General features: G+C 27.0%; 4 protein-coding genes across 4 annotated transcripts; 2 read left to right on the forward strand and 2 right to left on the reverse strand.

Moving 5' to 3' along the window:
- Nucleotides 1-277: 277 nt before the first annotated feature.
- On the reverse strand, nucleotides 278-2,167 carry PGO_127060 (hypothetical protein, conserved; the record flags this gene model as incomplete). The annotated part of the gene is made up of 1 exon (XM_028689496.1): nucleotides 278-2,167. The coding sequence occupies one exon, from the start codon at nucleotides 2,165-2,167 to the stop codon at nucleotides 278-280; it is 1,890 nt and encodes a 629-aa protein (XP_028545297.1).
- A 2,071-nt stretch (nucleotides 2,168-4,238) lies between these two features.
- On the forward strand, nucleotides 4,239-6,199 carry PGO_127070 (hypothetical protein, conserved; the record flags this gene model as incomplete). The annotated part of the gene is made up of 5 exons (XM_028689497.1): nucleotides 4,239-4,673; nucleotides 4,925-5,059; nucleotides 5,225-5,375; nucleotides 5,605-5,990; nucleotides 6,125-6,199. 5 exons carry the CDS (start codon nucleotides 4,239-4,241, stop codon nucleotides 6,197-6,199), a joined length of 1,182 nt encoding a protein of 393 aa, XP_028545298.1.
- Nucleotides 6,200-6,703: 504 nt separating this feature from the next.
- On the reverse strand, nucleotides 6,704-9,247 carry PGO_127080 (hypothetical protein, conserved; the record flags this gene model as incomplete). Its single annotated transcript, XM_028689498.1, has 3 exons — nucleotides 6,704-6,800; nucleotides 6,922-7,020; nucleotides 7,218-9,247. The coding sequence occupies 3 exons, from the start codon at nucleotides 9,245-9,247 to the stop codon at nucleotides 6,704-6,706; spliced, it is 2,226 nt and encodes a 741-aa protein (XP_028545299.1).
- Nucleotides 9,248-10,981: 1,734 nt separating this feature from the next.
- Nucleotides 10,982-12,242, forward strand: PGO_127090 (proteasome subunit alpha type-1; the record flags this gene model as incomplete). The annotated part of the gene is made up of 3 exons (XM_028689499.1): nucleotides 10,982-11,030; nucleotides 11,180-11,262; nucleotides 11,565-12,242. The coding sequence occupies 3 exons, from the start codon at nucleotides 10,982-10,984 to the stop codon at nucleotides 12,240-12,242; spliced, it is 810 nt and encodes a 269-aa protein (XP_028545300.1).
- Between the last annotated feature and the right edge of the window lie 2,919 nt (nucleotides 12,243-15,161).

The raw sequence follows: 15,161 nt of genomic DNA on the forward strand, positions 1-15,161 counted from the left end.
TAGCTTTATTATTATTCAAAAATATTTTGCACAGATTAAAAAAAAAAAAAAAAACTGTTTATTTGTGAATATAGCTATTTTTTTTTTTTTTTTTTTCTAATCTGGAACATTTTACATGAACAGTTATGGGTTATTTTATTTTTACTTTACTTTTTTTAGTTGATTCATTATAAAACTATCTTTTTCCTTTTCAAAATTTTATAAAAGTAAAAATTTTTATTGGTAATTACTGTTTCTTATAGTTAACGGTTTATTGAACTACTAAGATTATTAATCCTTAGTTTTTTCTTTGTTTTTTACTTTTTTGGTCATTCGAATCTTTCTTTGTGTTGTCCCCATTTTGCGGGTAGTGAGCCATGGATGGTCCGGGCAATATTTTGTTGTAAATATTATGAATGTAACTATAGACGTCTTCTTCCTTTTTATTCGTCTTTATATTTTTCATGTTTTTTTTATTTTCATTTAATGTATGTTCATTAATTTCTTCGTCAATGGAGCCAAATAGATCTGGTCTGTTAATAACAAAAAGTGATAAATTACCTTCTATATCTTCAAGGGGTGTGAAGGATGCTTCTTTCTTTGCCTTTTCATATAATTTATCTTTTTGTTCCTTCCACTGTGGATCCAATAATAACGTTTTCAAATGTTTCGTCATATCGTTTATGTCAACTGGTTGATTTGTAATTGGGCACAAGTGCATATTTTGATTATTTAATCTATGTTTTTTGGATTTTTCGTAATTCTTTACAACTATAATTCTTTCTTCATTATCATCGTCGTCATCGTCTTCGTTGATGCTCTTTTTATCTGCAGCTTTCTCTTCATTTGGTGCGTTATCACCTGCTGGTCCTGTATTTATTTCATCCATTTTATGTCCTTTTTGTGTCTTCTTGATGTATTTTTTACCTGTATCATCATTATCTTTTTCTTGGGAACTATCGATAGATTCCTGTTCATATTCATTATTATGATATTTACTTTTCATTTTCCTTATATCTCCAACTTCTTCTCCTTTGTATTCTTCCTCTCCTTCTGCTTGATCCGTATACTGCTTATCCGTTTCTGCATCATAAACCTCATTTTCCATGTGTTCCGTCATGTCTTCATCTCCGTAAACGGTTTTATTTGCATTACTATCATGATAAGAAATGTTTTTTATTTTTTCCAAATTGGTGTATTTCTTATCTGTATCGAACAGCTGACTTAATACATAATTCTCTACATTATTAAAATCAATTGATTGGGGAAGACAATCGGCATCTTCGTCAAAGTTAATTGTTTCAACAACGGAGAAGTTTGACCAATCGTAGAAGGTATCACATTTTCCTTTTTGTTCCATTTTCCTTTCCTCTTCTTCTTTTTTTTTCATATTGAAATTATAGTAACTATACGTATAGTTTATAATATAACTTTTATTATTTGAGTATTTTTTTATTTTATTCATTATGTCATTATTTGGAATTAAGCATTTAACATATATATCGATTAGTTTCGAAAAATAGCTAAAGTATAAATTATTTGCTCTCAAGAAATCATATTGACTATTATTTTTTTCTCTGTCTATAAGTTCATTTAAAAATTTATTTCCATTCCTTGCAACAAACAAAGCTGTTGTTTTAATTAAATCTACATCCACAGAACTGAGTAATGGGGATATAAGTGTGTAAATGTCTTCCTTTATTTCAATGTTCTCTTCCTTTTCTTGTGTGTTTTCCTCATTTACTTCATCATCTATTGAATAAATAATTTTATTTTTTTCTTGTTTATTATCTTCTTTTATAAAATCACATATTTTTAATATGTGTTCATTATTATTTGCTTTATTTAAATCTTCTCTTTTTTTTATTTCTAGAATAGCCCTAGGAACTATATTTTTTTCTTCGCCTCCTATAAACAGTTCATGTAACTTGTACTGATAATAATAAAAATACGGATGTGTGGGGTTTATAAAACTGAATTGTTTTTCCTTCTCCTTATATATTTTCTGTTCGAATATTTTTCCATTCTTTTTAACAAAAACAGCTGTCTTGTCAATAACACTTTTCATGCTATTTGGTGGCAAAATCATTTCTCCCCCCAGGAAATTTAGTCTCTTTCGCATAACTTCATAATCATTAACATCCACATTATCATCAAATAAGCTTCCCTTAACTGCCACCTTTTCCATTTTTCATATATATTTTGGTACTATGTGTATGTCGTGTTTCTCACTTTATTTTGTTGATATTTTTCATTTATTAGACCTTGGTTTATTTTGAAATTTTGTTCTGAGTTGTTGGTTTTTTTTTTTTTTTTTTTTTTTTTTTTTTTTCTGTATAGAACAGAATGTTTTCTTCCCTTATAGGGCTATTTGAAAAAATGCGTTGTATAATTAACGTTACAAAAAAAGAAATATACAATAATGACTACTATATGCAAATGATGCGTATACAATAGAGTCGAATATTTTCATGTATCTTACTTGTGCATGTAATAAACACACTTTTGAAAAGTCTTTTTTTCGTAATTAATGAAAATAAAATAAAAAGGAGATAATATATATGACAATTCTTAGCGTGTTTGGTATTTTGTTTAATTGTATGCAGCTTCTTAGCTTCTCACGTGATTTCATTATTTTAGCAGCCACGCACTGAAGCATGCTTGATAGTGAAATGTAATAGGGAATGAAAAACACAGTTTTGCATAAGTAACATAAATATCAAAACAGAAGTTCAAATATTCGTTCATGGAGCAGGAAAAAAATGAATTGTCAATTTTGCAAATGATGCTATTGTCATGTAATGAACAATCGGAAACAAAATAAATTAATTTTCTTTTATATTAAAAAATTAATTTGAAATTGAGAAAGGATATTTTTGTAGTAAATATCACTTTACATGCTTTATAAACATTCTACAGCTTCGTTAGGTAAAAATTGAACACCAAAGAGATAAAATTAAAAAAAAAAAAAAAAAAAAAAAAAGGAAACAAAATTTGCGTTATTGCGTTAGCGCATGAAATGTAAAGTATTGCATGTATATGTATACATTCACACATAAAGATATTCATGTACAGTATGCATTTTTATGGTTTATGTAACATTATTTTTACAAAGCATTACGATTTATGCGCGTATTTTTTTTTCATATCACTCTTGTTCAATTGCATATTTATGTATATATTTTTTCCTGAATTTTAGTGAACGGAAGAAATCAAAATACACAACAAAATAAATTTTTATACTACTGGAAGAAGGAAAAAACACTAATTTTGCATAACTATTTTATAAAACACACTGGTTTCATTTTACTTTTATAATAGTTTTTACTTTATGAACACTTATTATGGCATTACTTCAAGAAAGGACATGACTTTTCTCACTTTTTGTTCTTAAACGAGTAAATATGTATGAATATACATATTACATTTGTGCCTAGAACTTATTAGCCACTGCATGTGAACACTTTTTCTGTTTGTTGTTCCTTTTCTCTACGTAATCATTTGTAGGTATATATTTCCGAAACGAGTGAAAGTACTTACATTTACCAAAACGTGTTATTTTAAATGCGTACAAATTTATATATGCATATATATGTATGAGCATATAAGTACACACACATTCCTTACAACATGTATTAATTTTTATGTACATAATATTTTGAAAGGCACTTATTAACATTAAACACACTTTTTGTTAGCAAAAGCTTATAGCCGCATAATGCCCTATTTGTGTTATTAGATTTAATTTTCCCATGATGTTTAGATAGTACTACGAGCAATGCAATTTCACTTTGTGTCATTTTATGAGATGTACAATTTTTTGTAAGTAATTAAGGCAACCTGTGTATGTAATTTGAGACTTTTTTTTTTTTTTTTTTTTTTTAACTACTTTAAAAAGGTTTAAAGCATTGTAAGTAGTAACAGAACAGAATATTACACGCACATTGAATGTGTAATTTTTTTTTTCGTAAAAAAGGTTCCTTTTTTTTTATTTATTCAATTTTTATTTATTGAAATTTTTACTTATTCATTTAATTTGTTATTATTATCATTATTATTATTATTACTATTATTACTACTATTACTATTATTACTACTATTACTATTATTACTACTATTACTATTATTACTACTATTACTATTATTACTACTATTACTATTATTACTACTATTACTCTTATTATTACTACTACTACTTTTATTACTATCATTTTATTTTTATTAATAATACATGTATATATAAGAATTATGTAATAAGGATGGATTCGTATGAAGCTAAAAAGAAGGAGCTGTATTTAAAGAGGAAAGATTTAAATTTATATTACCATCCCATCAAGACGACAAAACTTTTTATTTTAGAACTGAGAAATATTATTAACAACACATATAAAAAAAATAAAAAATACAATAAAGTAATACTACTATGTATAACACTAATATTGCTTTTATTTAAAATAAGACATAAATATGAATATCTAAACAATTTTTTAATGTATATAGAATGTACAATATGGTGGTTATCATTAGGAGTTTTAAGTAGTATTGGTTTAGGATGTGGTATGCACTCAGGAGTATTATTTTTGTTTCCCCACATTTATTTTATTTGTTCAACTTCTGAATATTGCAATTCGTTGAACTTCGATTCCAGGGTGAATATGTGGGGATCTTTGCTAACGTCTGGAAACTATTTCGAGGTAAAATGGGAGAGAGATATAAAACGAAGGAAGATTCGAAGTCCAAAATAAAAGAGATCATGAAATGAAAAAGGAAAGAGAGTGAAATAAAGAAAAAGCTATGCGCTGATGGGAAAATATGCTTCAATTATTATGATCTCTAAATTTTGTTACACGACCGATGTTGTTGTAAAAAGAATTATTTACAATATGTTGTATATGTATATATAAAATTATTAATATCATTTTTCATAATTTTCCTCCTTATGCAGTGTATAACTAAAAACGACAACAATGTAACTCTGTCAAGGTTATTTATTAAAGTATATCCATTTTGCCTTGTATGGGGGATAGGAACTGCATTGGGAGAATTACCACCATATCTTACATCGTACTACGCATCCAAGGTAAAGAAAAAAGAATTGCGTGCATATAGGAATACATACCATATTGTGTATATTTTTTATAGTGAAGAAATAAAAATAAAAAAAAAAATGGATAACTCTATTTCATTCATATATCGTTTATATATTTTTACATTTTATCCCCCTTGCTTCTTCACTTTTTAACAGTCCAAATTGAATGACGATGATTATGAAGAATTCGAAAAAGATATAAAAGAAGGGAAAAAGAATATAATAACATCGATGAAAATTTGGATGATTGATTTTATTAAAAAGCACGGTTCCATTTCTGTTTTTCTTTTATCATGTTGGCCAAATGGTATAAAATGCATTCTTGTGTAATTGTGGATTACACATATATCTGTATGTGGCCTTGTTGAATTCTTTTCTTTTATAAATGATAATGTATTTTCCGTCTTTACATTTAAATTGTACTTAATATTTCTGCATCCTGAGTACCCCTATGACAGACAAATATATTTACAAGCAACAGACCTAATATTTTTTGTATTCATCCTTCTACTTATTTTTCCCCTTTTTGCTTGCAGTGATGTTTGACCTATGTGGAATTTGCTGTGGGCATTTTTTGATGCCATTTGGAAATTTTTTTATTCCTCTGCTTTTAGGAAAAGCTGTTGTTAAAACTTTTTTTCAGAGTATCTTCTTAATTTTTGTGTTTTCAAATAATTACAAAGGGATACAATTAAAAATGATGCAGAAAGGCTTAACCATTTTCCCCTTACATCGAGTTTTTAAAAGCCTGGATCCGTCCTCTCTTGAGAATTACATAGATGAAAAAATATCTATTTTGAAATATGGACAAAAGTCTAAATCCAAAACGGATTTTATGTTTTTATTTAACATATTTTTTTTTTTAGTCATTATATTTTTTTTTATTTCCTGTGTAAATCAGATAGCGCAAAAGTATCAGAAGGTATAATTTCATTCGCATATAAATGTAAAAAGATTGTGAAGATTCAACTTAGGATTTTTTTTTTTTTTTTTTAAATATTCAATAAATTTGTATGAATTTATTTTTTCACTTTCATTTCCCTCATTTTTTCATAGAACATTGATGACGAACAATTAAAAAAATATAAAAAGTGGAATGATGAAGGCGCACCGAAAAAATCGAAGAAATGAAGATTTTTTTTTTAGATCAAATATAGTATTTTAAAAAAACATTTCCAACGTGGACGAACAGTTATAAATTATAAGACGCAAATACCATATTTGTATGTATCCATATTTCCCTGTATATATCTATATATAGGGGTGTACCTTTACAGCCATATACATATCTAAATACGCATTTACCTATACACCTATGTATATTTTACATATTTTACTTGTAAGTTTGGCGTAAAAGAAAATCAAACACAAAATTTTTTTTGGTCATTTACGATTGCGCAAAATCGCGATACCTAATATGCTTTGCATTGCACACATATGAATATATTCTTATGTTATTATATATATATATATATATATATATATAAATGTTTTTATGCTCTCGTACATGCATATGTATATGTTAATATGTATATATCTATCCAAATATTTATATATATGTGCCAGTCCATTAATATGTGTATGTATATATGTTTATATACGCATTTGTATGTATGCACATTTAAGAATTCTGACCTAAGAAATAACGGTTGACTCAACTTTTGAAAACCATGTATGTCGTTTAATTTTTTTGAATTGCATTCTCTTGTTAGGATTGTTTTTTAGCAATTTTCTATAAAATGAAAAAAAAAAAAAAATGAATAAGTATATAAATAACTTTAAAATGTTTTAAAATTAAAAATAAAATTAATTTAATTCCCTCTTATGCTTTATACTTCTCTATTTATGTATACTTTAATAAATGTCTTAAGTTTTTATCAATTCTTCGGTATTTTGGGAAAATCAATTTATTCCTTTTCATGTTACTATAAATTTTAAAAATGTTCTTTCCACTGCGAAAAAAGAGAAAATGCAAAAAATGTTTTATGTCATAAGGAGAATGAATGTGTGCGTAACATAGGCCAATTTCTGACACCACATGAACGATAGAAATATATAAAGAGTTGAGCTATGGAAGTGCTATAAATTTTGTTCGTTTGTTGTGTCCATGTTCCAATGCTCATGTAGACAAATACTGATCAGTTCTTACTGGAATGGGGTTTTTCCGAACACAAAGGTGTACAGCACGGATCCAAAATTGTAGGACAGTTTTTTCGAAAGGTGGTGAATATCCTCATTAGATTGATTAAGTAATCCCTCGAATGAGTTAAAAATATCTGTTGTTGGAGTATATATATTGAAATTTTTTAGAATAAGGGTACATGCATCAAAATCTATCAACTTGATGATGTTATGGAGAGATTCTTCATTTTCTAAAAATGATAAGCCTTGTTTCTCTTGCGTACATAATTTGTTTTTCTTAGGCGTCTCATTTTTTAGTATATTTTCATCATATATATTGTCACTATTTAATTGCTCTTTAAGTACCTGACTTGTAGAATTCGTGATGTTGTTTTGATCAGTATTTAAGTTTAATGAATGAAAGATTGTACACATTGTTTTACAAAAATATTTATGCACGAAATATATGTCTAGATATGGCAAAAGTGCGCCACTCCATTTTCCTGAATTTTCTTCGTTAAAATATAACCAATAAAATTTTAAAAAGTTAATGGAATTTTTTGAGTTATGTTTAAAAGTAGACAAGTTTTTTATTTTGTTAATTTGGAAATTGTTTATGAGTAATTTGTTTGTATTATTTGAAGTTATTTTTGTTTCCTTTTTTTTATGTGCAGGGTTTTTTTTTTGATCATAGCATAAGGGCACACTTTTTGCTTTTTCCCTTTTGATAAAGGTTTGGACATACACAACGGCATCTTTTGATGAGAAGAATATATCACTTAATTTGTTTTTCTCGAAAAAAATCTTTTTTACATTCTTATCGTACTCAAAGCATTTAGATAAATTCATGTTATAAATATATTTAATTTTTTTATTTTTCACAATGTTGGGGGTTAATTTTTTGTAATGGCAATATGAATAAGGCTTTTTTCCTCTGTTTTTCGTGCTTTTATCAGTTTTTTTATTTTCCTTTTGTCTAAGAAATATTTTTTTGTTGTATTGTTCTTTATCATGTAAATCCGTGTTTTGTTCTCTTTTACGCTTTTTTTGCAATAGTTCGTTTAGCTTTTTTTGAATGCTGATTTGTACTTTGGGTAGTTCTACACAGTTTCCTGATGCAGAAGCTTTGCTTTGTTTTTTTTTCTTTACGGGTATAAGATAAGAAGAAATTTGTTCTTTGTGCCTACTCGTTAGGAGTATATTATCAGGTTTTAAATCTAAGTAAGTTACACTTTTTTTTAATAAATAGTTCAGGGTGTTATAAATATTTAAAAACAAAAGCTTAAGGAATTTTTCTGAGTACAAATGCGTTTCTACATATTTGTTGTCTAGTTTTTGTACTTTTTTATTAAATGCGGAATATATTCTATGTCTTTTTTTATAGTACATAGATTGATAAGTTACGTAAGGTAATAAGGTAAACAACATTTTTTTTTTTTGATCAAAATAGACCTTTTCAATTTGTATTATGCTTTGATTGTCCAAATAATTTAAAAAAAATATTTCATTTAAAATTTTGTAAAGATAATTAGTTAAGTACACTTCTCCATTAACATAATAGGGGCAATTTTCTTTTAAGCAAATCATTAAATGGAAAACTTTCAAACAAAATTTTTTATTGTCTAGAACATTTTTACATTTATATATATTGACATGTATTCCTCTGTATATGCATTTTAATATAAGATACTGGTTTAAGAAATACAATGTATTTTTTCTTACAATTTTGTATACATTTTTTTTAGGATTAATATTTTTGTAATGCCTCATGCTTTTTTTTTTATCCCCTTTTAACAAAATGCTATAAATAATACTATATTTTACACCATAAGAGACTTTTAATTTTTTCTTTATTTTTAAAATGTCTATTAATAACTGTTCACTACAGCTGTTAATAAATTCGCTGCTCAATTTTATCTGGCAAGCCCCTAATTCACATTTTGTATCTAAGGTTATGATGGTGCCATTATTTTTATATTCATTTAATTTTTCCTCTATTTTGGATCTGAAAACCAATTTGGTTTTCCTTTTGTCAAATGGATAATTTAAAAAATGCATTTTCAAGATGGTTTCACAGGTGGAAAGTAAGCAGGTTCGTCTCTCGCGTATTTGTGCACGCAAAAAATGTGTGATATTTTTAAAAGGATAGAATAAAATGAAATGAATAATTTCATACACGAAGAATGCAAATCATTAAGTTGGTACATACACATGTAAGGATACATGATTTCAAAAAGTGTTCTTAAGTTTTCTCTCATTGGAGACTAAAACGTAAAAAGAGAAATTAAATATATGATCGGCATATTTACTATATGTCTCTATAGACAACACAGCCTTGTGACACCGAAAAAAGGACCCTACGAAACCCACAAAAAATTATATCCTCACTTATCTATACATAAGTAAAGTGCAGATATGTATAATACTTCCATATTCACGTGTGTGCAATTGAAGAAATATGTTTTTAATTTGACAAATACTCATTTTTAAATTCCTTTATGGAAAACAAGGGGGAAAGCTAATGTATGATTATTTTAAAAGGGCACTAAGGGGGGAAGTATATTTATCAGGGATAAAAATACTCAAAAAAAGGTGTGACGTGATAGTCTTTCTTTTTCTAAAATTACAGTCCTGTAGGGAATACACCAAAGAAACGCTCACACTCGAAAATAACTTCCTGTTACCTTTTTATTTATTACTTTTAAATTGGCTATTTCAAAATGGTTGCACACTAAATGGGTGTTATATTATATACATTGATATGTACGAACAAAGCCTGCTTTTGTAAGCAAACGCGGGATAAAGTGAAAAAAAAAAAAAAAAAAAAAAAAAAAAAAGTAGCTACATAGGAGCAGTAATGGAAGTAGTAATAGAAGCAGTGCAAATAAAAGGAGGATCATGGATAAACTTTGCGGGTATTCTCTGCAAGTTTAATATACTTTCAGATGTCCCATAATGTAGTGGAATATATTCCTTTCCCTAACATGCACTTGTGTTTCTAGTTTAAAAACTCAAATCTTCTTCTTTCTAGATTGAATGTTACTACACATAGGTGACACCTTGTTCATTTGTACATTCTTCACAAGGTGTCATGCATATGTATATTACCCCTTACTAATTCATGCACTCTTTACCAACACACTTAAATATATGATTTTTTTAAAGAATGCTAAGCATTCTGAATAATTTGAGCACTATTTTTGAGGTCAACACCTTTTTTGGAAAGTAAGAATTAATTCTTAAAAAAAATAAAACTTCCTCTCCCACAAAAAAAAAAAAAAAAAATTAATATATAATTATTCATAATGATGTGATGACATGCAATTTGTAGCTTTTGGTAATTGTTGCACAAAAAGAACAAACAATCATTTGGTTGAAGAAGTGTGAAGCTTCGTTTTTTTTTTTTTTTTTAATCCCAAAATATTTATTTTTTTTTTGAGGTAGAATATAATTGTGAAAACATATCAGAAATTTTAAATACAGAGAGAAAATATAAAAGAGTATTTTAGTTTCTTTTCTTATCTTTTTTTTTTTTTTTTACGAATTAGTTATTTCTTTTTATCTCCCCTATTTATTCAATCTTGTAATTCGCATATTTAGGTTTTTAAAAATATATTTCCATGAATATAAAAAAGGTATCTTACTGTAATTGCAAATTACACAAAAAGGAAAAAGTAGGGAACAACAGCATTAATAAGAATACACAACAAGAAAAGGAACACATTTAAAAAGAGAGAAACATAAAGTGAAATTACGTATATAGAGAAGCTTTACTTCAAATAAGCCGCAAACATGTATCGGAATTTGTATGACACAGACAATATTATTTATTCACCAGAAGGTACTAAATAAAACGGTCGTAATACAAACATAAAAGTGTTCTTATATTACTATATAAATGTGTAACGTACATATAAACATATATTCAACGTGTGTACTTGTATGTGTTATTACACATTTGCATGTGTATATCTGCTTGAACATTTTTAGGAAGATTATACCAAGTTGAATACGCGAATGAGGCCATAAAACAAGGAACCTGCGCTGTAGCCATAAAGTCTAAGGATTTTGTGGTTAGAAAAGAAGCTCACTGATATATATATATAATTGAACATATAACGAAATGTACAATATGTATTGCATTTCTAAGAGCGTTCGCTCCTTATGATAGAGGAGAATTTACAGAATAAAGAGAAACAAGAATAGGAGATGAAACAGGAAATAAAAAAAAAAAAAAAAGATAAAAATAATAAAATAAACCTCGAATTTTTATAACCTACAGTTACGAGATTATACATTACTCAAAGAATTGGGCACGTCCAGTTATGTGTTTTATTTAATTTTATTATTATTTTGTTTTGCTCCTTCCTTGCAGGTCGTTTGTGGTCTGAAAAAATGTATCAGCAAATTATCATTTCATCAAGATAAATTATTCAAAATCGATGACTATATCGGTGTAACCATGAGTGGAATTACATCTGATGCAAAGGTTTTGACGAAATATATGAGAAATGAATGTTTGACACATAAATTTTTATTTGATGAAAATATGAATATAGAAAAATTAGTAAAAAAGGTAGCAGATAAATATCAAAAGAATACGCAGAAGAGTAGTAGAAGAGCATTTGGTGTAGGGTTGATAATAGCTGGATATTTTAAGGAACCTTACATTTTTGAAACGAAGCCAAATGGATCTTATTTTGAATATATTGCCTTATCATTTGGTGCAAGATCACATGCGTCAAAAACTTATTTAGAAAAAAATGCACATTTATTTGAAGATTCGTCATTAGAGGATTTAACGTTACATTGCTTAAAGGCGTTAAGATGTTCCCTTTCGAGTGAAAATGAATTAACTGTAGAAAACACATCACTAGCTATTGTTGGTAAGGACAAACCATGGCAAGAAATTTCCACTGTAGATTTAGTGGAGCTTCTAACTAGGGTAAACGCAGAACAGATAAATGAAAATAACGAGTTAGAAACTCAGAATGACGTAAATCAAACAAATCAGTCAAATCCGTCAAATGATGTTGATGCACCAAACCCGTAGTGTGTTCAAAATGAATTAACCAAATGTTCATGTAATACACACATTACCCTTCATACCCACACGTGAACATAACAAAACATGTCCCATGTGTTGGTTTTTTATTTATAAATTTGAAAGCAGCATGTACATGTGTATATGTGCATATGTGTGTATATATGTGTATCGACACATAACGCATATAATATATATACAAGTTTTAAAAAAATTTTTTTTTTTTTATATCTTTTTTTAATAATTAAGAGAAACAATAAGAAAAACAAAACAAAACATTTATTAAATTAAAACGATTTTTTATTAAAGATTTTTCTTATTTGCCATTTTAACTTGTTTTGTTTTAAAAATATAAAGGGGAAATTTTTAGAACAATGCAATGACGAAATCTTCGAATATATCTCAATTTACATACACTTTATAGTTGTCCTTTGATCTTTTTAACATCTTATACGTATATGCCTTTACCGATTTAAAGCATTTTCTCTCAAAGACTTCACCATAGAAAGAGAATTAGGAAAATTTGTCCAGCTATATTTGTGTGTAAAGTGTATATGTAATATATTCACATGCACAGATATGTGCATACATTTGTGTGCACAATGAATACACACAATGGATGCGTAAACTGATATTTTTGATTAAGCTATTTGATAAAAATTAGTCACATCTTCTATCCTAAGCATGTACCAGATGAGCTATGGGTAGTTGTAGGAAGTTTATGCGAAACGTTTTAAATACCATTTAATAAATGGAAAAGAAAAGGTGTAAGAAAATGTAAATTTAAATACGAATATAAAATAAATCAAGAGGTGTGATATACACATATTTCTATTTGATTTTGAATGCTTTTTTATTTATTTATTTTTTTTTTTTTTCTTCTTCCTTTTTTGTGTATTTTATACAAATAGGACGCTTTTTCGATTATAAATGAGTAAATTGCATGAAACATTTTTTAAGAACTAAATTTAGGTACTCCAAAAAAAAAAAAAAAAAAAAAAATTAAAAGCGTTAAATTTAAATATAAACAATTTCGTACACATGCCGTCCTTAGGATGCTTGGAAGAATGGGGTTACATATAGGGAATTCTACCTCTCTGTACGCTTTCAAAAAACTGTGCTCCAAAAAAGGGTATGAAAAAAAAAAAAAAAACATATCCTTGTCTATAAATGAATAAGAGTATTGTAATATGCTTTAAAAAAAAAAAAAAAAGAAAGATTAAATTTATGAAAAGGATCAAAACGACAGAGCAATTTATATATTTTTTTCTTTTTTGTTATTATGTTTTTTGGTAGATAGGAAAATTGTATAACTCAATCTTTTAAAATAGGATATAATAAAATGTTCAGATGTTATTTTCCTAGCTAATTACTAATAGGGTGAATTTTTGCTTGTATGTACAGCTGTACTTTTTTTTTTTTAATTCTGTATTAGGAATATAAATAGTATTATTAATAATAATAGTATTAATAATAATAGTAATAGTAATAATAGTAATCGTAATAATAATAATAATAATAGTGATAATAATAATAGTGATAATAATAATATATTTTTTTTTTTTTTTTTTTTAAATACACATTTGCGCTGCGTCTATTTTCACATCTATTTTTGATTAATCAACTTGTGTACATTGTGAATAACTTTTTTTTTTTTTTTTTTCAAAAGCGATATAACTTTCTCCGTATTTTTTCCATCCGTAAATACATATATAGATAAATTTATTTGCGCATTTATTTAATACCATTCGTTTGAAACAGTTTAAACGTGATTGATTAATTTCCATTTTGTATATCTGGAGTCATTTTTGATACGTTTGCAAGATTTTTGAAAAGCACACGAATGAATAACGAATAAAATTGCTTGCATGAGTGTATGGTATTATATTTTTTGCGCACAAAGCTATCGAGTGTGTGTGTTCTTATTTGAGTATACACATATATAATCTTTTGAGAGTATACGTAAATCCTTGTGTGCCTTGCAAATTGGAAGACTAGTTTTCCACATCAAGGGGAAATACGATATATGTAGAGTTTTACATTAAATCTTTTTTTTTATATTTTTTCCATACATAAATATTTGCTGGAAAATATAATTTTTTTTGAGCACCTATGACACACTTAGGCAAAAGAAGAACGTTTCTAACTTAATTCGATTCATTTGAAAACAGTGGTGTATGAATATGCCATACAAATCATAAAAAATAGAACATAAACTATAGTATTTTTTTTTTTTTTTTTTCCTTTCTAATCCATTATATTTTTATAACATATCAGCGCAGCATATTTGAATCTAATTTTTTTGGTCAAATATTACACACTTACATCTGTATAAGTTTGTTTCTCCATACACGTGTATTAAAATATATTTATGCATATGCTCATTTATATACATTTCTATGAATTGAAGAATAAAAGTTGCACTAAAAAATATATATACATACTAAAAGGTAGACATGAACACACTCTTTGAAAGTCACATGTAGCTTAAAAATTACGAAGTTCGACATTTTGTGCTTATGTATTTTTAATATAAAAACTGTCTTTTATTCCAACCGTTTTTTGATAATCAATGATATTTGGATATACGTTTATATTTGGGTAACTTAAATTTCTAACTGGTGCACGAATTGAATAACGTTAAATATGGTTATGTACATGTATGAAGTTGCCACATGCTTAAAGAAATGAGTAATACTGTTTTCTTACATTAGTTTACGCAGAGAGAAATGCTGCAACCCGTGTACGTGCGCTTGTATATATATATGCATGTGTAATTTATCAGTTTGATTATTTTTTTTTACGCTTTCAAGCTCCTTCAGATGGTTAAATTTCATACATCATATTTCACAAAGTTAGACGTTTTCCATTTTACCATCTTGCTAATTTGCAAAGCAACGATATAAACGTTTCCAGCTTCCCCCTAAA

The sequence above is a fragment of the Plasmodium gonderi genome, assembly GCF_002157705.1.
Source record: "Plasmodium gonderi DNA, contig: Chr12, whole genome shotgun sequence".
NCBI lineage: Eukaryota > Apicomplexa > Aconoidasida > Haemosporida > Plasmodiidae > Plasmodium > Plasmodium gonderi.